General features: G+C 38.0%; 1 protein-coding gene across 4 annotated transcripts in view; it reads left to right on the top strand.

Moving 5' to 3' along the window:
- FBXO25 (F-box protein 25) overlaps positions 1–24091 on the top strand; it is a 30320-nt gene extending 6229 nt beyond the window's left edge. For all 4 annotated transcript variants that reach the window (XM_080586018.1, XM_080586019.1, XM_080586021.1 and 1 more), the window contains exons 3-10: positions 5161–5267; positions 6546–6595; positions 8175–8267; positions 11129–11222; positions 11473–11657; positions 13115–13297; positions 15048–15191; positions 22904–24091. In XM_080586018.1, the coding sequence (XP_080442144.1) occupies positions 5161–5267; positions 6546–6595; positions 8175–8267; positions 11129–11222; positions 11473–11657; positions 13115–13297; positions 15048–15191; positions 22904–22993 (946 nt within the window). In that variant the 3' untranslated portion in view covers positions 22994–24091. The remainder of the gene's footprint in view (positions 1–5160; positions 5268–6545; positions 6596–8174; positions 8268–11128; positions 11223–11472; positions 11658–13114; positions 13298–15047; positions 15192–22903) is intronic.
- Positions 24092–25652: the final 1561 nt, after the last annotated feature.

Genomic DNA, 25652 nt, shown 5'->3' with positions numbered 1-25652 from the left:
AACTTGCAAGCTTTGGATCTATGAGTCCACTTTTGGCTGCTGAACACTGAGTAATGTCTAATCACCTAAAATACAGAATTCAGGTTGGTAAGGACCTCTACAGGTCATCTGGTTCACACCCCCAGCTCAAAGCAGGACCAGCTGAGATGGTTTGTAGGGCCTTGCCCAGCTGTCCTTTGTTTCCAAGAATGGAGATTCCTTTCTGGGCTCCTGTTCCAACTTCCATTATTTTCACTGTAGTTTTTTATCTTTATTTCCTGTCCTTTAAAATCTAATAGGAATCTTTTTTATTACAGATCATGTCCATTACTGCTTGATTTCTTAATGTATACCTCCTCTAATGTTACAGTCTAGCTCCCTTTTCTTTATACCCTCGTAGTAGATACAGGCATGAATCAGATTTCCTTCTTCCTCACCACCTGCTCTTAATACTGACCAAGCTAGTTCTCCAATGCATCCTCATGTCACGTTGTGCTCCAGCAGTAATCATCTCAGTAACTGCCCACTGGACTTGTTCTAGTACATCAATCTGTTTGTTGTACCAGGGAGTCCAAAACTAGACACAGTATTCCAGGTGTGGTATCTCAAGTGCCAAACAAAGGGCAATGACCACTTCTGCAGGGTACGGTGTTGCTAATGCAGCGCAGGGTGTGACTGCCTTTATTCAACACAAGGGCATGCTGCTGACCAGTGTTTGACTTATCTAGTAGGACTTTGGCTCCTTTTCTGCAAAGCTGCTTTCTGTCCTGTCTGTACCTGGCATATACTTGTGCATGGGGCTCTCTATCCCATGTGCAGGACTTCAGATGGAAATAGAGCAGCATACTGTGTCTTGCCGACTGAGTTCTCTGTACCATCTTAAACGCTTGCTTCCAAATAGCTTATGTATACTGGATGGACAGCTCAGCTTAGGATATCTGGTGCTGTGATGTAGCGCTGAGTAAGAATAAGGCTTTGTAGAATGCTTTCTTCCTTGTGGAAGAAGCATACAGTAAACAGTATTTACATATGTATCTGTCTCTTAAGTTGTCACTTGAATAGGGATGATGATGTATGCCAGTCTGGCTGTTCTAATAGGATGTTATTTTATCACTTAAATGCAGTGTTTTATTCACCAAAATACTCCGTAGAAGTCTATGTAGCAGTAGTAGTACTTGAGTATTGTGTTTCGGTTAGAGTAGTTTTCCTTTAAAAAGAAATAAATTCAAGCTATATAGTTGACTTAAACCCTGTTTACTATTGCTTGTATTCTCCTCTGTGAGAGAAAGCATGGATAGAGTTAATTGCCAAACTGTGTTCTCTCTCTTCCAAATACCTCCTGTGCAGAAGTTAAAAAGATCTACTTACCAGCAGATTCAGAAAAAGCTTCCAGGCATGTAAGTAACTCTTACAAATTCAAGACAAATGTTTTCACTAAAACAGAACTTTTCACCTTGTTCAGTTAGTCATCCAGTGCTTTGGTGAATCCAGCTGAGGAATTAGTCAAAAGCAATGAACATAATAATGATGCTCGAACAAACATAACTTGTTATCATGCAGGAGCAATAAATGATTGGGAATAATGCTCAAATGCTACACTTCAAATTAGTTCTGTTTATGAAACCTGATATGGAAAAAGTGAGGCCCCCAGTTTTGTAGCTCTCATTTAGATAAGTAATGAAATTTTTTTAAGTGAGGAGAGCACTGTATTCATGGTATCCAGTGGTGGGAAACGTGGCTGAAGCAGAGCTCATTCCACCTGAGGGAAGCACGTATCTGTGGGCTGAGCGCTGGCCACAGCTATCTGCAGTTTGTACCTACAAACTTTAGTACAGCTGTGTGTTTCCAGTGCGCTGTGTCCTTGAAGCTTGGTGGGGAGAGAAAAGCCCAGCCTTACAGAATTGTATTTAAATACCTCTCAAGAGTAAAGCCCTCTTACATGTTCCTTTTGAGGTACAAGAATGAGAATCCGTATGACAAGAGTTTCATGACCATGGTATGCCTTTTTGTGTGTTAGGTCCATACGAACTACCCAGGCCGGCAGGCCAGTCATTCATCTGTAGTCTCATCTCATTCACAAAAGTGCTATTAGTACTGGATTGGAGTCCTCAGATTTGAATCTAGTCTTAGGTAATTTTGGCATTTGACAAGTGTGGTGCAGGCACTTAACTTAGGGTTTTCTATACGTGGTCAAGCTGTAAATGGCTTTGAGTGTCACCTGGAACACTTAGTGTCTCTCCATAGGTAATTGCGTGACGTTTGGGAATTTCTTCTTCCACAAGAAAAGTAAGGGGATGAAGAACAGTTGGTTTGGATAGCCCTGTCAAGCCTTCCAGCATTTTAACTGTCATGCCCAAAAGGTTATTTACATACACCATTATGAAGCTGCTGTTTTGAAAGAGCTGAAATTCTGGCATGCTTTATTTATGTAGGGTATTGTAGCCTTAAAGTATCTGTAGGACACCAGATGCTTTGCTTTTAGAAGCTATAGAACAAATTTTGTGAAAGTGCTTCATCAAGACAAGAACGTAAGAGTAGCTGTAAATTGGCAGTATTACGTATGTATTTAGATCCTTTCAGGTGCACTCAGATCTCATGTGCTATTACACTAAAAACATTCATGTCATCTGTTATGCCATATGGCTCGTGTAGCACTTGATTCAGTTTCTTCTGTCTTAGCGTAACTGTAGTTTGGTGGTTGGGGAGGCAGGAGATGTTCTTGGTGAAGTGGCTTTGCTGATCAGGCAGCTCCTCGGATTTCTTAAAGGAACTTTAAAAGTTGCTGGGGGTGTACCTGTAATTAATTACCTTGTTTTTCCTAATAGCTGTGAGACCATTGCTTGCTTTCTCAGTAAGACTGGAAACACGTGAACCCCTTAAAGTTTATCAAGAATGATGCTGATAGTACAGGTGCACACCTTCCTTACACAGGGAAGGACTCCATGGAGAGTACAAAGAACATGAGAAGATGAAGCCTCATACGAGAAAATCCTCAGATTTTAGCAAGAAAATTGGACAATGACATGAATTCCCAGAATGTCTCAGGTGGATTTGAAAGTCAGACTAATGTGCCTTGAAATAGCTCTCTGTGATTCCTTGTGTTAATTAACTGTCCTCCTTAGGCTGCCTTGCTTTTGTGTCTGATACTCGAGGAAGTGTGTATATGAGGGACTGGGAGGGGGAGAGCAGGCTTTAAATAACTTCAGATATGTTACTGCTCTGTGCTGCTTTCTAGGGACTCTTTCTCTTCAGGAACAAAAGAAGGAACCAGATTAACCTTCCTGTTCTAAAGCTGGCCTTCAGCAGTGCTGCCTGCCCTGCTTTGCTCGCTGCAAAACTGGTGTGGGTGTGTTTCTGTTCTGACGGGATTATATTGTATAATATCCTGTGTCTCTGTAGCCTTGTATCTGTTGCTAGGATCATAAAGCCAGAAGCTTTACTGGGGGGCTGAGCTCTATTTCTGATTCTTTAACAACTTGCCATGTGATGTGTTGATATGGTCAATACACTAAAGCATAATTATTCTAGTGAGTTTAAAAGGATTTCCTTCATGATGGTGGGTAGGAACTGGTATAACATGATATAATTAAAGTAACTTGTCAGCACTGATGTTTCACTTCCATCAGTTGCCAGTTCCTTTTCTCTGAACTCTTTTTGCTGTTTGACTAGATGTGATGTTTGGCAATATTGCATAGAATATTGAAATTGTGAAGTCTATCCTGTGATTTAAAAATGTTAAGGCATGAACCAAGGCCCTCACCTTGAATTGAGTTCTACCTGAACACAGGTGTGGGCACTTTTTTCAGGGTTTAAACTTCAGGTAAGAAAAAATTTGTATTTTTGAGTCTTCTAAACTTGTGTATCTTTGAGCTAGTGTTTAGTGATTAGAGCAATTATATAAAAAGCTTTTTGTACCGTGGTGTTTAGTCATCATCCTTAAAAGATGATTCAGGCCTAAAAATTTTTAACTTTATTAAATAGTAGCAATAGACTAATATGATTTGCGTTCTTTTGCCATTTAATGCTGAAGTGCAGGTTATTTTTGAATGAACCAGTGATCTTCATTTTTCATGTTCAGATTTTGCTGGTGCAATTTGAAGTTCAAACTGACATTGACGAATAGATTTGGCTGGCAAATTCAGATTTTAAAAAATGTAATGAATGGGTAGAGTGTTCTACAGCTTTCTTTTTTCTAAAAAAGATGACTATAAAAATGACTATAAAATAGTCTTATAGTTAAGCTTCACTGGATTACTTCGTTGGTTACTGTAGTTATCCGTACAATATTACTGCCGTAATATGAATGATCTCTCTCACCTGTACTAGAAAAATGCATATCCATTACCTCTATTGCTTTTGCTTAGAATTATCTACAAAAATGGAAAGGAGAATCTTTGTTGTATAGACTTACATAGCGCAGGTAAGGTTTTTAACGTATATGCACTTCAGAAAGTTTACCCAACAAACTTTATACAAGCATATGGACATGCTATTATAGTGTGTGTATATGCTATATACGTACACTTGGTATAGGTGGTCTTTGTCAGGCTACATAACTTACTGTCAGAAGTGACAAAGGTACAGTTGATCCTTCTTGGGAAAGATGGAGGTGACTACATGGTTCTTGATGCCCTACAACAAGTGGTAGAACAGCATGGCAATACCTAAATTATGTACAGTGTTGTGATTCATGCTTTTATTAAGAGACTTTCTTCATTTGCCCCAAAGTTGACTGTGAGGGGGGAAGAGATGCCTTTTTGCTGGCTTTCTGCCTGAGTGGTTGTGTGGTAACTCTGCCTTCACCAGTGTGCTGCGGTTCCATAAGGCTTGGTCCATTTTGGATAGTGACTTTAGTATTCTAGAACACTGCAGACTGCCAATTGTCCAGCTAGTACAGCCACCTCAGTAATCCTTCTTAAATGTCACTAATGACTTACAAGAGAGCTATTAAGAAGATACTTGTATGCACTTAATCACTTTGATACAAAATTCAGCACCGCTAGGAAGGAAAGAGCAAGGCAGCTTCTCTCAAGATGTGTTGCTGTAGACCTTCAGGTTGACAAGCATTATTTAAATATATGATTTTTATTGCAGCTGGCAGGCTCTTAAATGTAGAGAACTATAAGCTATGTGCAGCTTAAATATTTAATCATTGCTGTTCTAATTATGTCTCTATTCCAGCATTTTAACTGGTGATGAAGATGAAGAAATATACGCTACAGAGGATTGTGAATTAGCAGCCAAGAAAAGGAAAAAAGACCACTGTAGGAATAACACAAATTCACAATGTAAGTCTGGGTTATTTTCATTTAATTTGGATGGAAGACTGTTGTAGGTTCAGGAAGAAAAAATGTAGTAGCCATTTGTATATATGTATCTAGAGAGTAGCCTTCTAAGTTATGTCTACTTCTCTACTGACAACAAGTTCTGGTGTCAGAAGTGATGTATCTTAATTGGACTGTGGCATTGATCACCTACTGTGGGATTTAGAGATCCAAAGGTAATTCATTTAAGAATAACAATTCCTGAAAAATAATTACTTTCTGATAAAAACTACTGGTTTTAGATGAAATTCTTGATGCTTAGGGCAGTCTCTGCTTATCAGAGCAGCAGTTCTATTTCTGATTAATTCAAATTCTAGTTACACAAATAGCTCTAGAGTTAGTTCAGAACTAAATATCATTTGGTGTAATACCTATAGCTCTTGGTAAAGACTTCATTGAATTTCTTGAAATTTCTCTATTGAAATACCAAAGCCACTTTTGTCATACTCCTTTTTTATAAAAGGACCTGTTTTAGACTCCAAGTGTGAGTGATAGCAAAATTTCTTGAAGTACAGAATTTGAGTAGGTAAAAATAGGCGAATTGATAGCAAATTTGGGGGGGGGTTCCCCCATTTATCTTGAAATTATGTTCATTATTTTGTACCTTCCTAACATTGTAACAGAGAGAGTCTTCGAGAAATCTGCAAGCATCATCAGGTTTGTGTGGGTTTAAAGTATTTCAGAAGATTCAAGTGGTTATATGTAAGAGCACACTTTAATCGGACAACATATCCAGACTTCTGCAAGCTGAATGTCTGTGTAAATTGCCATTATTGGTCTTCAGTTGTCCAGGATTCTTCAACTACTTGGAGCGAGTGGATGCAGATTAGGCACATTTACAGAAGCAAATACTTTAAAAAAAGTAGAGCCTTCAGGAACAAAAATGTTGCACGTTTCTGTACTCTCCTGAGCTAAGGAGCCCTGTGAACCAAAAAGTATCAGGGCTTTTAGGAGAAAATGTCTGCTGTTGGTACACAGTTAACAAAAGTTGTGCTACATCTGCCCACTGTGTCCCAGCTCCTGTGTTTGGTTTATAAAGTTATTTAACTTTAGTGCATGTTTTTAAAGTACACAACTTCTGAAACTTTGTAGTCATTCTCTTCAGTTGTAATAAACTTCCTTCACCAAAACTGCTATATTCTCTCTCCACTTATGAAGCATTTTGAGGATGGTCTGTTTTCTTCATCTTCCTAGAAGGCACTACCTAAAATAGAAGTTCAGAAAAGCTTATTTCTTTTTCAGGCTTTTATCGTGAAAATTGGATTTATGTCCACAAGGAAAGCACCAGAGAAGTAAGTCCTGTATGCTGTGGGTCAATTTCTAGCATCTTTGTGCTGCCTAACTTTTAAAAATAAGCCATTTGTCAATTTTTTGTGACTTCTAAAAAGTTGTATTTAACCCTCTCTTCATTGCCACTGTAGTACATCGTCACTTGCTGAGGCAAAGGCAGGTGACAAAGAGACTTATGTGAGCCATCCTGGCAGAGATGGGAGAACTCACAAGGATGGATGTAGTAGGCCTCTGGTACTTCTCCAAGCCCATTCATCTCTGTCTCTTATGTATAATTACAAGGTTTTGAAAAAACATCTCCAAATAAAGCGTTTGCAGGCAGCTACTTGATATTTTGGGATCTTGATGTAAATTTGAATGTGAGTGAAATCTAAAGCCCAGACTTTGCTAAGAGGACCCTTCTATTCAAAGTTCAGATGCTCCTTCCTGTTTGGGATACAAATGGTATCATGTAGCTGCAAAGGATCTTGAAATGACCTCCTGGAAAGGGAAAGGTGAAGCTGACATGTCCATTATATGTAGAGAGAAACTGTCTCAAAGTTTATGTTGATTCTTACGATTATCTGGGATGGGTGGAACTTGGACACCTGTGAACACCTGTGAGAATGCCTTTCATCAACACAGTAATGCCAGCCAGCAGAGAGGGGAGGAGGTGAGTCCAACACTAGCCAAACAGGCAGAAGCTGGCGTTGCGTTTTGGAGCTGAGACACACCTGAGTACTGTCTTCAGGAAGAAAGTGGTGTTGTAGAAAATGAAATCCTCCAGTCTCACCTCTACATAAGTATTTTTGCAGGGCAGTGACACAGGCTGCCCTTCTACATTTGAAGGGTATTACAAAGCCTTTCACCATTTTCCCATGTTGTTTTTTTTTGCCTCAAGGAGGTCACTGTGGCAGTCTCCTGCATGGCTATACACTTACTCAGTTTTTGATCCCATGGCATTTCAGGCTGACACTACCACCCTAAGTAATTCGAAAACAACCTCTGAAACTTTTGCTTTTGCCTTATTATACCTGTGCAGAAGCACTAAAAAGAAAAGCTATTTCTCTTGCTCTTGGTATCTAAGAAAAGTGTGGTTATATTTCTAGTGCCCAGAAAATAAATTCTAGATGTTGACCATTTGTTCTTCCAATTCCAGGAGCAAGTAGCCATGTTCTTACCTCAAATGTGAATGTAAACTCAGTCAGTGTGTGCATATGGTTGTATGCTCGGTCTGTTGTCTGAGCAAGATGCACCTTGTGCCGAGGCAATTACAGAGCATGGTGGCCATGCAGTAGTGAACAGTTTCCCAGGACACATGGATACCAGTGATTACAGACTGCACAGTTACTATGAGTTTAAAGGTCTCACAATCGAGTAATGTTGCCTGGGTACCTGTTAGTTATAAATAGCATATCTGGCTTCTTTTGTTCTACAAGAAATGAAATCTTCAGGCCAGTTACGTCAGTTCTAGGAAGTGCAGTATGTATAAGCTTCAGTTGCATGGTAGAGTGCTTTTATATAGACCTTAGCAGTTTAGGGGGGCGGGGGGTGTTCTCTTGTTTGCTTCTTTCCATTTACAGTGTTTATTTCTCTTCTCAGAGACATGGCTATTGTACTCTGGGAGAAGCTTTTAATCGCTTAGATTTTTCAAGTGCAATTCAGGACATCAGAAGGTTCAATTACGTGGTCAAAGTAAGTTCTTTATTTTAGATAAGTCTTTTACAAATGTGTTTTCTGATGTGCCTATGTGTACAGAAAATGTTGCATTGACCAGTTTGTAGTTTGTGTAAATATTGTGTACATAATTCATACTGCATTAAGCCGCTGGGCTTCTACGTGAAACTGAGTGATTTTTCTGTGGTGAAAACTGGTTATATTGGTCTGTGAAAGCCTATAGCTTGAGAATGATGGTGATGGCCAGTATTCTGCTATACATTTGCAGTGAAATAATGATGGTAGTTTCAGTTGTTCCTCAGTCTGGGTAGTGAAACCTCTTTAAAGGAGAATATTTCCTATACAAACAAATAGTAAAGCATAATACATCTTAAATATAATTAAAACAGCAATTTCCAAAACAATATTTGATGTGTAAATATTCTGTGATTTCTTTTGCACTTAATGGGAATGTGATTCCCTGCACTATTTTTGAGCATATATTTCAGAGGCTTACTTTTGATAATATTCCTTAACTTTTTTGTATTCCAGCAATTTTATTGTAGATTCTTTTACTAATAATGCAGTAGCTTGAAGTTTACAGAAACAATTACGTTGCATTAATGTTATGATTCTTCCTCCTTGAAACGGCCCTTTCTCATTATCTTAGCTTCTGTGGGGTCAGATCTAGTCTTAAGTTGAGAATTAAGTGCAAGAAACCTGGAAGTTTAGACAACAGTCCCACCTGTTTTTTAAAACTCATTAACTTGTATTTCAAGGGAACCACATGCCTTAACCTCCTAGATGCATAAACAGCTTCTCATTTGGAAATGCTCGTTTTGGGAGGTATTGATCTGTCTTCAGACCCAACTATTTTGATTTAACTTGAGGTAGTAAAGTGTTGTACCCTACTCCTAAAGTAGCTCAAAATGTGAGACATCAGGCATAGAGCTCAACTCAGTGTTGAGGCCAATCACAAAATAGTAGTGGTTGGATAGTATTCAGAACTTGAAAAGACACAAAACATAATTGAATAACCCTATTGAGAGAACACCCTAACTACTGGAGTTACTATTTAGAGAGAAAACATGTTCTGCCCATCCTTATGAAACTGTATTATACCTCCAGAAAAACAGGAGTTATGTGACCAGAGGAAATGAGGAAAAAAAAAACTTGTTCCTAGGCTATTGGTTAGGGTACTTGGCTGTTTTATGTCCCCTCTAGTTTTTTTGGTATGTGCACACTATTTTTTTTTAAGACCACTGTGTTCTACCTAACCTATTAGCCTCAAAGAGGGTGGATCAGCTGTTTACCTGCGCTTGTTTATAATATTTTCTTAGCTATTAAATGTCTGATACATAATTTGATATGGATGGCCTTTTTAGAAAGTGTTTCCATTTGAATAAATAGTTGATCCATTTGAGGCTATAATGCCTAATAGACAGCATAAGCCATTGCTATGCACTTAGCCCAAGAATCAGCTTGTTAGATCCTTGTACATGTGCACCTGCTAAAATTCTTGTCTTAATCCTTGCATATTAACCTTCCTTGAAAATGGAATCTTCATTAAAGTCAGATGGGTAGAATTTGTTTCTTGGATTTGATCTGCAGTCTAAGTGACAGGACTAATTATTTTTAAGTTAATCAAGAGAAATGTACATTCTTGCTTGAATTGGCAAACTGCCAGAGACATCTAGGTGTTCTCCAAATTGTTAATCAAACTAAAAGGCTTTAAAAATGCCAAGAAAGAGGTCCTGATACCTAGTCTCAAAAGCTGTATAAATAGATTAATTGTATTTAAATACGTCAGGAGTTAATTCCTCCTTTCACAGTACATAATGTTTTGTCAGGGATCATGCAGAGAAGCCAGAAGGAGCATTATTAAATCAGGGAGAGAACAGGTGTATTCTCTCCTCCTCCAAAGGAAAATTAATGTTGAGTATAGTGTCAAGTCAGTGTTTTAGAAATGAAGATACAAAATAATTTTTGACAGGCTTAGTCTTTGCTCATCCTCTGTGCCAACAGTTGATTCTCTCCTACAAAGCATGGCTCTGCAGGCTGGTGTTCAGAGTACTCTGTAGGAATTGTGGTTTCTGCTCCCTGCTTTCCGTTTCTGATGCATTGAGAAATTTTGTCCTGCACTCAGTGTTATGAATTGCAGTCATAGAGCTTCTAAACATTACAGTGCTGTCATAATATTGAAGTCTCTTGTATTTGAGAGAGGTCTTTAGAGACCGTTTTCTGTTAGGGGCAATCCTTATCAGCTGCAAAGCCAAATCTAAAACAAAAGTGAATAAGCAGGACTTAACTACCTTTTGTATTTGTGAGCTTCCAAAACACACATTCTTTTATTACAGTTTACAAAGACCATATGCCATGTGGTCTATGACAGAGATAAATACATAAATTTTCAAAATACTGTACAAATACATTCCTCTCCATGAGTTGGTCATGGAATGCCACTGGCAATGCCTAAAGCTTTCTGCATTTGTCTTGCTTCATTTTCCAAACTCTGTAGCTTTATTTTCATGATATGGTTGTAGTAATCTAGGCTGTTATAAGTGAAATGTGTGTACTGAATGTGTATTTGAAATCATCTTTTACTTTTGTCTGTCTTAGGATGGCTTTGGTTGGAAGGGACCTTAAAGACCATCTTAATTCCAAACCCCTTGCCATGGGCAGGGACATTTCCCACTAGACCAGGTTGCCCAAAGCCCCATCCAGGGATGGGTCATCCACAGTGTCTCAGGGAAACCTATTCCATTGCCTCACCACTCTCAGAATAAAGAACTTCTTCCTAATGTCTAATCTAAATCTGCCCTTTTATAGTTTAAAGCCATTCCCCCTCCTCCTATCACAAGACTCCCTGATTCCCTCTAACCTTTAATTCCTTGTTTTAGCTCTTGCAGTTAATTGCAAAGTCCCAGTTAACTTCACTGAGTGGTGCAGCACAGAAGAACTACTTTAACATTTTGGACAAAATTGTGCGGAAAGGTAAGACCTAATATTATATAATCTGTTTTTTCAGATTTCATAGAAATATTTGCCATCTAGTATGAATGTTTTCTGTTACTGCATTTTATCTGTTGAAACAGATTGAAATTAAATGACAACTAAGTTCTGTTCAGAAACTGACTACTATTAAATTCACTATGAAATGTGATGAATGATGTGTTAGATGAAAGAATTGTAATAAAATTAGTAACATGGTTGTCTTTCAATTTGCATGATGTGTTTTTTCTAGTCATGGAAGACCAATATAATCCACGATTAATCAAAGATCTCCTACAGGATTTGAGTTCTACTCTTTGTATACTAATTAGGGGAGTAGGAAAATCTGTTCTGGTTGGAAACATTAATATTTGGATGTGCCGATTAGAAACTATCCTCTTGTGGCAACAACAGCTAAAAAATCTTCAGATGAACAAGGTATGTTGTTAAATTGTGCAGATAAGGTATTGGGGGGGGTGGAAGGGGGGAGAGTATATTGAACATTAGTTCATGATTTGTAAGTGGGCAAAAGTTTAAATAAGTCTTAAACAGATGAACTTGGCTGAAAGAAGTTTCTACTACAGGAACCTCACTGATAATGTGACTTACCTTGAGAGAAACAAGAAGCCCACAGTTCAGTTTTCTTTGGTTTTGGAGAAGTAACATGAAGTTACTGAAATGGAAACAGTTTTCTAATATTTTCATAGCTCTTCTCCAATAAGAACTAGTACAGTGCCTATACTCCTGCTTTCTGACAGATGCATAGCTGTAATTTTTCTTATCCAAGCAACTTCTAAAATGTTTCTTTTTTTCTGTCTACCTAACAGTCTACAAATTTTTGATTCTGAAGTAAATATTTTAGTACTAACAATACAACCTAAATTGAATTTTAGACATGGACCGGGAAAACAATTTTAAGTAGCAATTCCACAGTTGCAATAGCACAGTTGCCTTTTGTTTAAAAAAAAAAAAGATGACTTCAGTGTCTGGACTGATTGTACAGCTTTATTCAAAGTATGTGGAATGATGTGCTGCTCCAGATTTTTTTAAAGTGGAAACTTCTGAAGCAAGAAACTTGTGTTTTAAGGCTGATCCTGTCTTGGGCACTGCTGGATGAAATACTCCCAAGATGTTGCACACAGTAAAACTAAACAGCTATTTCATCTGTTTGCTTTCAGCTTTGGAGTTGCCCTTGCTGTGTGTGCTGGGCATCGGAAAGTCACTAGGTTCCTCTTTTTTTGCTATTCTAAAGTTGATCTCAACAGTTTTCATGTGCCAAGCAACCACAGCAAAGAGTTTGAGGCACTGTGGTTACTGCATCTCTTTCCAGCATGCCACTTGCATCTAATCTGCTTTGTGTTGGCTGAAATAACTGATTAGAGATCTTGCATCTGTAGTACATTGCAAGCAGAATGGTCTTGAACAGAACGATAGTCTAAGGGATGTTTATAACAGTGACACCATGGAAAGTCTAGTCTAAAGTGAGATAAATGGTGGTGAGTAAACAAACTTAACCTAGAGTCTGCTGGAGTACAGCTGCTGTGGGGCCGGGTCTCCCTGGCAGGGCAGCTCCACTAGGTGGGGCAAGCAGCCTCCATTCTTCACCTGCCAGCAGGGACCATGCCTCCAACAAATTCTCTTAGAAATTGACATAAAATTGTCTGTATGTTCTCTTAAGAGAAATTTTCATGTGCTGTTCTTAATAAAAATTGAGAAACTTAGCCTATAAATAATCAGTTGAAACCTTACTTTGACTACTGTGCTAATAATCAGTTAGCCATGGATAATACTCAATGGGTTTGTATGAACTAAACTAAGACCTGAGATCTCAAGATTTCTATTTGTACCTTTTACTATCAAGTTTTTGTAGCTAAGTCTTCAACTCTTATTTCCAGCAAGTCAACAATGGTCTTACGCTTAGTGATCTCCCTCTGCATATGCTGAGTAACATCTTGCACAGGTTCTCTGATGGCTGGGACATTATTACCTTAGGGCAAGTGACCCCAACTCTGTACATGCTCAGTGAAGACAGACAGCTGTGGAAAAAACTATGCCAGTACCATTTTGCAGAAAAACAGGTAATAATCATTTGTATAAATGTGAACTGTCTTTGCAATACAGTATACAGATAGCATGTTGAACTCATCCTTTTGAGATAAAAATGTGGCAGCGTGTGATAATATTTAGTGTTTTTTTGTGGTTCATACTAAAAATTGTATTCAACGTCTGAGTTTAGGGTAGAGATTAGGCCGTTTCCTTACATTATTTAAAACAAAAAGTCTCAAGACAAAAGTCTCAAGATTTTTCTTTACTATGCAGTCATGAGTGTGGTAGAGAATACCTTCAAGGTGTCATTATTTTCAGTATCTAAAATGTAATTTTGCTAATCAAGGTAAGCAGACATTTGATTATCAGATATTTGTGATAAGACATGAAAATATCTTAAATCTGACAGATTGAAGTGGTACCATTTGGTCAGTGACTAGCAAATTAGACTAGCAAATTAATTACTAGTATAATGGGAAAGGTAGAGGAGAAGATCAGTTAACTCTCATGCAGTTGACTCGAATAAAAATTTTTGTAAGATAAAAGACTTCAGGGTGAACTTTGTGGAAAATACAGCTTAAGGGAAGTCAAAAACTTTCCTGAGGCAGCTCGGGTGAACTCAAGGTAGGGTGAACTCAAGGTAAAGTGATGAAGATAAGTCTAATGGTTGAATGGATTTTGAGGGTAGGTAAGGTAAGGTCATCTGAACAGTGACAATAGCTAGGGAATAATTTATATTAAGGTAATGCTGGGGAAAAAGATCACTTAATCATTTCAGTATAATGAGCTAGTCCTGTGTCTTATAAAGAATACTTCTGCACAGTGGTGCCAATGTATTCCTAAATATTCACATCCAATTTTTATTAGAATAATCTAATACAAAGTAATTTTTCAATATCAATTTATCAAATGCTGCTCTTTCTGTTTAAGAATATGCTGCCTTAATAGCTACAGAGTGGAGTTGGGTTGTTTTTCCTCTCCTCTGCAGTATATTTGTTGAGCCATTGAAACAACTACAAAACCATACTTGATATCTGAAGAGCACTTTTGGAAAAAATAAGAACTTTACACAGGGAAACTATTATGAAACAAAGTGAAGTGTAGCTGAAATCACAAAGGCGGTGCTGTTCTCACCCATGTGGCAGTAGTCTTGTGAATGAAGAAAGCCTGTAATGTATTAGCATTTAATCCAGACAGAGTAGAATAAGGAGCCTTTTGCAAATACACTTAATAAACCTTTTCTGTGGATTAAGATGGAGGGAAATGGTCATTCTGCATTAGCTACTCTTTGCATGCAGATGTGTTCAAGTACATCATTCACTATTTTTGCTGTGCTTCTAGAAAGACCATAAGATGTGAAAGAATCATGTATATTTTTCAAATGGAAAAAAAAGTGTAAATCCAGGGTTACCATCTTACCAGAAATTCATGAAATGTAACGCACAATTATCTTATTCCTGACATAAAGAATTAATTATTTATGCCTCCAAATATTGTTTTTATTATGCAGTTATCACTGACTATAATTAGAATCATTTCAAGACAGTGGAGTTAGATCAGTTGTATATGACCTACTTCTTCTTGGCAAATCTGTACTCCTATTTTTAGTGTGTTAACTTTTTTTGTGGCTGAATCTCACTACTTTTCAGAGATATATGATATCCGATTGCTTTCAAAGAATGCCTGTTACAACACTTCAGTTTAGATACCTTCAGTTTTCTAGTCTTTTACCTGATTTGACTAGTTCTTTAACCAATTTAAAGGAAAGTATTTTATGTCCAGTTTTGTAGGCATTTGATTCTATCAGAGAAAGGCCATATTGACTGGAAGCTGATGTACTTTGCACTTCAGAAATGCTACCCAATAAAGGAGCAGTACGGAGACACCTTGCATTTCTGTCGACATTGTAGTATTCTCTTCTGGAAGGTAAGAGCTTTGAAATAACCAGAAATGGGTTCAGGTAGTTGCTGATGATTATCTGAAATGAAAGTTAAGATCATCTTCTCAGTTTTATCATGTGAGATGTGGTTGGACAGCTAATATCTAAAGTTCATATGGAAGCTTTATATTTTTTAATTAGTATTGAATTCCAGACCGGTTCCTGAATTAGCATTTTTATCTCTATATCTGACAATCTTAATACTTAGAATTATAAGGAAAACTGCCCATGGGGAAGAGTTGCAGTCTGTGTCTTCTTGTATTTCTTTAATATTATGTGAAGTTACAAGCTTGTATGAAGTAACCTTCCATTTATGGCATCCTTCATCTAATGATGGCATGGCAATCAATAAAAGCCTATAGTAAGATTATTACTGTAGCATTCCTACCATGTTGGTATAAAACTGTATTTTTAGTCTTGTTTCTGTTCTATATGAAGCCACGAGGAACTTGTTTCTGTCCTATATGAAGCTATGAGGAATGTTGGAAACTTCAAAGTGTATTTTATGTTGATTTTGATGTTGGCCATGAAGCATACAGGATGATCATAATTTCTGTTGAGCATTTTCCTATTTCATTCATGTGAACTCAAGTTATGAGTTTACTTTGTATCATAATTCAGCCTTCCAGTCAGTAAGGTTTCTTTAACTTTACAGCTCAAAAACCACATATGAGTAGTGCTAAGAGGACAAAGAAAAAGAAATATTTGAGAAATCTTAATCTTGAGAAGTATTTATCTTCTAATTCATAGAAATTAGTTGCTCTCATGTCTTCTTTCTATAACTTAAGAGTTGCATGTCAGTGTGAGACCTCATTCCATATAAAAATGAGGCCATTGAACAGAATAGGCCAGCCTTCATAGAAATAGCATGATATTGAATTACAATATTTTAAACTTGAGGGTTCTTCATATCACAGAAGCTCTTGCAGGTACTAGTATATTTCACTAAATTAATAGTAGGAAAGCAGATAGTGGTAATTGGTTTTGCATTGAAAAGCCTGGATACTTGCTGAAGAATGAACCTGTGTCAAGAATGACTGAGTGTTCGTTCCATTCCATTATAGTGGAGTAAGTCTTAATTTCACCCTACATATTAAGCAACATATTTTCTTTGAAAGATATTTTAAAGGTAAAGCATATAGTGTACATGCAGCTGGGTACTTCTGGTATCAGATTTGTTGGGTTGTCTGGTTTTACTGTTTTTTCACTTTACCTCTGTCTCATTCTGATAATTGAACATACAACACTTCAATATTATTGTTGACTAAATGTTTGGAGTTTGATATCAGAGACCACATGAGACAGTAAGAGGCAGTGAACCTCTGCAGGCAGATGTTGTTACCTTACCAACTCCATTGTATTACTGGAATAGTAGCACTTGCTCTGTGGGTTATATTTTTAGTGAAACACAACAGAATGAGCTGTTAAAGGTACTTCGTTTGGTTTGAGCAGTGCCTGTTGATTGCTGTTGCAATGCTGACTGACATCCTGGAGATTTGGACAGGTCTTAGTGATTGTAGTTTAATTGTATGCTTCGCACTAAAATTCTGGAGGAGGTGGTTTGCAATTTTAATTATTACTGTGAGCATGAAAAACACATAGCTTTCTTTGATAAATTAATTTATCAGTGACTGGAAGAGGCATTAGATACTCTCAAGATTGCAGATACCTCCATTTTGGAGGGCACATTCAATAAATACACTGTAGGGCAGCTCTCTCTGTTAGAGGGAACAGGCTGGAGGGATGAATATGCTGATAGAAATCTCATGAATGAGGAGAAATGCCAGTGCCTGTACTTGGGAAGGAAGAGCCCCTGGCAGTGATCCAGGCTGGGGCAGGCCTTGGAGCAGCTCTGCTGAAGCCCTGGGGGTCCTGGTGAGCAGTGAGCTGGGCCTGAGCCAGTGGTGAACCCTGGCAGCAATGGAGGCTCTTGGCAGCCTGGGTGGGTTTCACCAGAAGGGGTTGGGGAATGGATCGTCCCTCTTGTCACTCATTAGACTGCATCTGGAATACTGCACCCAGCTGGGGGTCCCCCAGTATTAAAAAAAAAAGCTGATAAACAACGCAGAATTCGGGGAAGGTCCAAATGGTCTGGGTGGCTTGAGGACTTGCCATGTGAGGAGAGGCTGGAGAAGACCACTTCAGAGGAATGTAAGAGCCTGCCACGAGGACAGCCAAGCAATGGAACAGTTTGGCTGAAGGGATTGTGTGGTTTCCATCCATTTTGATGACCTGAGCAATCTGGTCTGATTTCATAGCTGACCCTGCCTTCAACAGAAGGCTGGACTGGAGACCTCCAGCCCAATTGTTCTGTGAGCCTCAATTCAGTTTTGCTTCACTAGGCTTTAGAAAAGGACAAGGCTTAAATTTTTAACATAAATATTTGATCAGGCTGAAAGATTGTTTAAAGAATTGATTTCTGACCAACTGGCACCACTACTGGCAGAGGTTAATCACTAAGAGGTTAATCAGTGGTCTGAAAAACGGTTCCTCTGTTTACACTGGCAGGGCAATGTGAGTAAAGAACTGCTAGTCACAGTCACACTGAATTGTATGGGGGGAGAATGGTTCTGCTTTTTCAGGCACGTGTACCTATATCCTTTCCCAAGCTTTCTGAACAAAGATGAGAAACAAAGTGCATGTGTGGGGGAACTTTATCAGTTCTAGCAAAATGATGTGTTAGATGAATGTATTAATCAGGAAACTATTTCTGGCTTTCACAATTCAGAAGAGCTTCAGGCAATGAACTGAGCACATTGTGGGATTGCCATAACTTTTTCCCCTCATTCAAGAATGAAGCAAAACATTGGTGCAAAACATAGGTGCAGAGGAAAAGTTCTGAATGAAGACTGACAGTTCAGTTTCTTTAACTTAGCTGTATTAAATCTAAGAAGGAATGTGACTGCTCTACAGAAACTCTTAGAGGAGGTGAATAAATGTTAGACTACTTAAGGAAATTATTTCAGGGCTATCCCTTAGCACGAGTTGTAGAAACTAGTTGTGGTAATATTTGAGAGCTTAAGTTTTTAAGAACCAAAGCAGTGAGACCGTGAAATATCACTAGTTATGCCTGTGTTTTATATCTGAGGAGAGCTTTCAGCAGTTTGTGAAAACGATAATATAAAAGCTGGCAACAAGAGAGGGTTAACTAAATCTTACTCAGGCAATTTGTCTGGTCCTTTATTTCATCCTTTTTAAAGGAAGATTTGCACAAAAAAGGGACTGAGGACTGGTGAATTGAGTTGGCAAACAGTTGAAGTAAGGGAATTTTTTTCATTTTTCAGTATGTTATGATAATCTTCAAGAGTTTTCAAGCAGCAGCATTTGAGGCATGTGTTGCTGTATTTGTTTAAAACCTGTGACCATAGTAATGCTAAGTACAGTAAGGAGACTCCTAAATTCATCGGAGGGAGTGCAGTGGTATAATCATCTTGTACTCTTCTGTGTTAAAGGAGGGAATGACTGTAAGAAGCTCTTCATATTGCATGACTCTTCATTCACTTTGAGAAGTGAGGATTTTTCCGTACTGAAAGCGAGCAAAATATGTAATTCCAGTAGTTCAAAAAGGGCAAACTGATAAAAGTGTTCAGAGAAGCATAATGTATTACTATTTCTATATGCTATTATGCGTGCTCCTCGTTTATATAGTACTATTTATGTTCCTTTAGGCAACGTTGCCATTGTGGGCAATTCTCTTACTTTCTTGGCCAACTCAGTAGTACATTACAGAACTCAGTAGTACATTACAGATATCCCAGGGATGGCCATAGAAGTTGAAAAGCCTTTTGTTCTTACAGTATTACATAAAACGCAGGGTGTACTGAAACTGTTTTGTGTAAGTGGTATATTTCACACTTGGTTTTAGTAGTCTTGGGGCCTGTACTGATTTTGGTTCCTCGATTTGCTTGTGACTTTCCACAGGAATAAGACTATTTTTCTAAATGGCACATAAACCTTAGCTTCAATAAACCTTAACTCTGCTTCTTTCACTTTATGGCTCTCCTTCCTGCTTCCTTCTTCATGATCTCAAAGGACTACCATCTTGCTTTGTTACTCAAGGTATTTCTTATGTGTCTCATCTGTTTTCAGTGCTAACTGGTGTGTAATGTCAAAGTGTAAAACATGTTCATTTCTTTGTTTTGATACTTGTTCTTGTTTCCCCACATCAGCAGGAATACTTTTAATTTCCATGTCCCTATCAGATAAGTGGTGGTGACTTTCCATCTCAGTTTTCATCTTCGTTTTTTTATTATTGCCATATTGCCTGTTATTGCCATTAAAACTGGGGACCATAATTCAACATCTAATGAACATGAGTACAAAATTTTGGTTAGATTTGCTAAGAAACAGGTCTGTGCACTCAGTGTTGGTAACTGTGCGCTCCCTGATGTATTTAATTCAGTATTGAAATCTGAAAAGAGTAACACAAACCTCACTTTCTGTTAAGCGAAAGTACTGCAATCTGTTTTATTCCACTTGGAATACTCATGTTCTTATAAAAGAGCCTCTCTGAAAAGAAATTCCCAAAATGGGCTACATGTGACTTGGGAGGGTGAGAGAGGCAATTATATTATTTTCTGAATGAAGAGATGGTGGAAATAATTACACGGAAAAGGACTGTGGCTCCAAAGTTGTCATGGGAGCTTTGTAATTTGCAGTTGTGATAAAATCTGAGGAACAAAACAATTACATTTGTCAGTAAACATTTTTTCCTGGTGAATTCTCCTGTTAATTCAAAAGAATTGTTTTAGCTTTAAGTAGATATATAGAAGATCAGTGTGACTTGTTCATTACTTTTCAGTATTTAATAAATGTAATTTCAGGGAAGGAGGAATACTCATAATTACAGGAAGTTTGATTCTCCTCTTCAATCCACATCACTTTAACTGTAAAATTGTTGTTTCCATTTTAGCAACTTAAACAAGAACTGATCTTACCGAGATTGTTATTGGCTCTATAATTCCTGACTGAGCAGAGCCTTTTGAAAGCATTTTTATGATCATGCATGGAGCAAAGCATGTTACATTTTTTCCTAAAATATTTACAAGTATAGGTATAAATAAGCACTAAAGGAGAATAAACTAACTTTTCCCAGAATCTTATTTCCTGGAAACTAGGAAGTTCTACTCATGACAATGAGTAGAAGAGATATTATTAGCAACTACCTCTGGGAGTGTGCTTTTTCTGCCATGGCATCTCCCTTCCTTATAAGTGTCATCTCAAGATGAAAGCAGTAGAGCAAAAGACTGAAACGTGCACTAAACCTTTCTTGTGTATTTTGTCTACATGGACTGAACTCCAAGTAGAACTACCTATTTCTCTTCCTTTTTTCTTCCTGCTATTAATGTAACAGCTGGTTTTTCAAGTGATACTAAAGCAAGCACTAAAAGTGGGAGAATGAGATGTCGCACAGTATTTTCATATGGACATCTATATTTTTAATGAAAATTACGAATAATGTATCTATAGTGTAATGATTTTCATTGGAAAAGCTGAGTACCATTTAGAACATATGCTTGGTCTACTCACTTCAGTGTTGCAAACCTTTTGGAAGTGAGTGTGGCATCTCTGATGAACTCATGTAAAGAAAATAGTAAGAAAAAAAACTCCACTTCCAGATTCCTTCCTTCTATTAACTAAATTGCATATAATTTCATTTCCCATGGAAATGAGAGAAACAAAGACTGCAGTGGTCTGCAATCTACCTACCATATATTTACTTTAGCTTTCTCATCGTACGCTGTGAATTCATCAACACTGGAAAGGGAGAGAAGCCCCTCAAAACCTGGGATGACAGTTTGAGCCTTGGACTGTTATTCATCAAGGTGTTTGTTTAACCTCTTCATTGAACTGTCTGGGGCCTTCTTTTCATTACAGCTCTGGCATTTCTTTCCTGTAGAGTGTTCCAATAAGGTACAAAACTGAACTTTCCACTATAAGATGAATTTGAACCTTGAATAATCAGACAGTTGTGCTGAGTTCAAGATTCTGTAATCTTAAAGAAAGCACTGCAGGTTTGGTGAACTTAGAATGAGAAAGTCTTTTCATTTGATGTCCCCAGTTCAAAAACTAATAGAGTGAAGAAAATTGACTTTTCACTATGCTGCAGAACACAGATCAATGATGTGTTGGATATCTGGCCACAACTGAATGCACGTACACGTAAAATAGAAGTTCATTTTAACTTGAAATGTTTTGTTATTGGGAAGTGAGAGAGAATGAGTGCTCTGCAGCTTCCTCTGTAAGACTGAGGAAGCTACATGTAACTGAGGCTGGCAGTGCAACAGGTTGTGATTACACAGCTTTTCATGTTACAGCTCTTGTATTTCAGCTTTAACTGACTTATTAAGCTGGTTGTATCACACAGTAGAGGACTGCTGTCTCCTAATTGTTTCTTTGTACCAGATACTAAGAACAAAGAAACAGGAGACTTTGCAGTGGAACGCTCCCATGTTTAAACTGGAAACCATTGCAAGGAAGGTTTAAGTGCTGTGTTAATCACTCAGTTCCAGAAACTTCACCTACCAATAGTCTGTGCTAAATGAAATCTTAGTGGGTAGAGGTGCAAATACTTGTTTGCTATCATAGAAATCTTTCTACATCTTTCCTCATAGCTTATAATTGCTGCCTCAGTGAGGGATCTATTCCATAATGGGCTTATGCTATTGATTCTCTCTATAGAGAGGCACGTGTGTATGTACATCCACCCCAATATAGCCAATATTTTGCAGAGCTGGTCACAACACTGCAGTGTTAATTTTAGAACATTAGAACCACGTTCTAATTTGTTTTTATATCTGCTCATTACATAAATACTCCTGCCAACTGATTAATTCAGGCCCTGACAGTCTGTAGCCCTAAACTAATATGACTTTACTATTTCTGGGCTGTTCAGAAAGCTGTACTTTCAATCATCATCCCACTGGTTGAATCTGACCCAACAGCTTGTGAACTCTACCTTCCTTGTTTCATTGTGCAAGATCTTTACCATGTCCTTCCTTTAGTCAAATCGTTGTTGGGCTTAATTTCTGTTCTGTGTATCGTTTTAATTACACCAATGGGTAATGATTTGAGGCAGTTCCTTCCTCTGCATGACTTTATACATCCTGTCCATCTTCTATATTCCTAACCTGCCTGGGTACAAATATCTGGTTTAAGGCAACAATTTCAGCCGGGTAAAAGGTAGGAGTGAAAAACGTGTTGGGAAGAGAGCACAGGTAGAAAGACTTCTGTTGACTGGGACATCAAACATTCTGTTCATTTTTGGGGGGAATTGTCTGCTGCTCTTCACTTGGAAAACAAAGAGCTCATTTTCCCCTGAAGTAATATCTGATTTCAGTTTTTCATTGAACAGACAAATTAGGTTCAACAAAGCAGCTGTTTTTTAAATTACATTTAACAAAATGTACTTTTTTTTTCCAAGAGCTCTGACTCAGGCCCTGTTTTTTGAGGGGAGGAGGGGTGCTTTTTCCTGAAATCTGAAGCATCTCAATACCACAGTCAAATGGGAAAGGCCTATTTTTACCTATATGTGTGTGTGTATATATATATCTGTATAAGTGGATTCTTAAATTATCAGTTTGCTTACAGTAGTAGTAGTTACATGTCCCTTATATGTGAATTCTTGCATTTTTTTAATTGGGGGGTAGAGAGATTGGGGATATAAAAAGAACTTACTATTTTCTCTCTCATTTTGCAGGATGGAGGACACCCCTGCACAGCCAGTGATCCAAACACCTGTCTTATGCCAGTATCTCCTCAGCATTTCATTGACCTCTTTAAGTTTTGAGATGTTCAGTAGCTGTTCTCCTGTGTTGTGGCCATTTTTGTGAGGAGTCAGGCAGGATCTGTTGTGCTTCTTGTGCAATATATTTAATTGTTATGTTTTGTTGTCATTTATAAAATGGATATGGGGGGACCTTATCAGACAGGTGTATTTGGAGTGTTGGTTTTCAGCAGAAGAGAGCTGAGGAGGAGAAAATACTTAATCTTTGTTAGGGAATCTGCATTGAATGACCATTTTAGTTGCGATTTTAAATACATTTTTGATGCCTTAATCAGTTAAAATAATCAGTTAAAACTATGTGGAAGAGTTCTGAAAATTTCTTGGAAGAGTTAAATTATTCTTACAGGGACCAAAGGAGTTTTTTTGTTGATTCCTCTTTCTTTAAGCCACTGTCTTCAGAACACTTCCATATAACTTACACCATTATAAAGAATAGGCCAATAATTCTCTTGGACTTGTATCAGTTACCATCAAGGCATTAATTGTTGTGAGTTAGTGAATAAAATATAGCTGTAGTTATATATCTGAATCTATAAATAAAGGAAATAACCAATTTTTGTATGTACATTATGCAAAAATTCTTATTTTTCTTAAGAGGACTTTATTAAATATATAACCGATCTCAGCACACTCTAACTCAGAGACATCTGGGGCTACTGGAAAGTGACTTTTGTAGCTACAGGTTTCACTTACACTGCAAATGCAACTGCATTAATTCATCTTCTAAGAAGAAGACATTTACCAAAATTTAATGAGAATGGAGTTGCTTGTTTCTAGACTGTGTCAGGACAATGCAAACTGAGGTTCCAACCTGACAAGCTATGGAAAATCCTGGAAGGTAGTCTGAGGTGAAGCACCTTCTGCTAGGTTAATCAGGTAACAAATTCTCCGGGAAGTTATCTTACTCTATTCTGTAAAGCAAAAGTAATTGCTGAGCTGCAATTTTTCCTTTACCTGTCTGAGAAGCATTGGTATTGTTGATGAAATTTAACCAATAATATGTGATGTACAGAAAAATAAAACTTACTATATTCTGTGCTTGCTTATTCTGAATCTAGTTTTGCACAGTGTAATAAATCATGCTTTTTATTACTCCTTTAAGTCTGTCTTGCATAGATGAACCCATTTGAATTTTATCGTAAGATCTTTCTATAGCCTGTTCTTTGTAGTGATTCGTAACAGACTGAGGAAAAATGCAAGTAGTTCAAGTGCCATTGCTTTTCAGTAATTGGTTGTATCAGCGGTTGTATCAGCACATCTTTTTTTGAATGGGACAGTTAAAGATTGTTAATAGGCTGCACAAGAAGACACTATTAGAATTTAGAATATAGCTTTATTCACTCAAATTTAAGTCATACCAATCCTTTTCTTTTAACTCACTGATATGTGGATTTCTCAGTACAGGGATTTGTTGTTTATTTTTGTTCCCCTTAAGAAGAACTGTTAGTGAATGGTTACTGTAACTTTGAACTGTGGAGCTGTGACATCTCTTCATAATGTTGCTGCAAGCCTTGCTTGTTGGCCCGAGCATGGCTCTAGCTGCTGGATTTGTTGAGGAACCAGCAGCTCTTATTTAACGAAGATTTGCACCCATAACACTGCAAATGTTGTTTTCTGTCTATAGGAGCTCTTGTAACCTTGCAGTGGTTGAAGAATGCTGCTATTCATTCGTCTTTTTTTATCAGGGTTAGGGTTTTGCTGCTCTCCATGAAACCTGCTCTGTCTCTTGTACATAACAAGTTTACAGGAATGGTCCTAAGACAGCTGGAAGTGACTTCCCCTAGTGTCTGAACTGAGTAGGGAAAAAAAAAGGGATTTTAAGACTTAAAAAGGGAAAAAATAAGTTGTTAATTCTAACTTTTATTATAAGTGTCAGATCATAACAGGCTTAATCTTTCTTTCTTTATAACTACTTGCTGTCCTGCTCTTTCTTGTGTAGCAGAAAGCCTTTGCCAGGCCCTCAAAGCCTCTCAGATGGTAAGTAGCTAAGCTGACAAGAAGCAGGACATGTGCTTTTAGTCCTTTACCCCAAGGATTTCACTGGACAACTGCAGACTGAGGTTGGAAGGAATGGCTGGAAGCTGTTTGGTCCAACCCTATGGCCCAGGCAGGACCACCCTGTCCAGATGGCTTTTAAGATGTGCAAGGAAGAAGACTCCCCTGCCTCTCCGGGCAGCCTGTGCCAATGCTCTGTCACCCCTATGGTAAAGAAGTGCTTCAGACAGTAGCTGCGGTGTTTCAGTTTATGCTTCTTGTCTTGGCCCTGGGCTCCACTGAAAAGAGCCTGGCTCCATTCTCTATACACTCTGCCTTCAGTTATTCTTAGACATTGCTAAGATTCTCACCCTCAGCCTCTTCTCCTGGCTAAACAGTCCCAGCCTTTCATCATAGAAATGTTCCAGTCCTTTAACAACCTTCATGGCCCTTCACTAACCTCTCTCCAGTATGTCTGTGCTTTGGAGGTGGGAGCCAGGAACTGGACACCAGGCTCCAGCTGTGGCCTCAGGATACCATTAGCCTCATTAGCAGTAAAAGCATATTGCTGGCTTATCAACTTTTTTTAAAAAAATATTCTTTTTAAAGGTAGAAACTGGAGAAGGGAGATGTGCATATCACAGAAGAAGAATTTCAGTGCAAGGGTGATTGTTTTTTCTTTTAAATC

The sequence above is a fragment of the Anser brachyrhynchus genome (genome assembly GCF_964034855.1).
Source record: "Anser brachyrhynchus genome assembly, chromosome: 3".
NCBI lineage: Eukaryota > Metazoa > Chordata > Aves > Anseriformes > Anatidae > Anser > Anser brachyrhynchus.
Note: the sequence above shows the minus strand (reverse complement) of the source record. Positions and strands in the feature narration are given on the sequence as shown.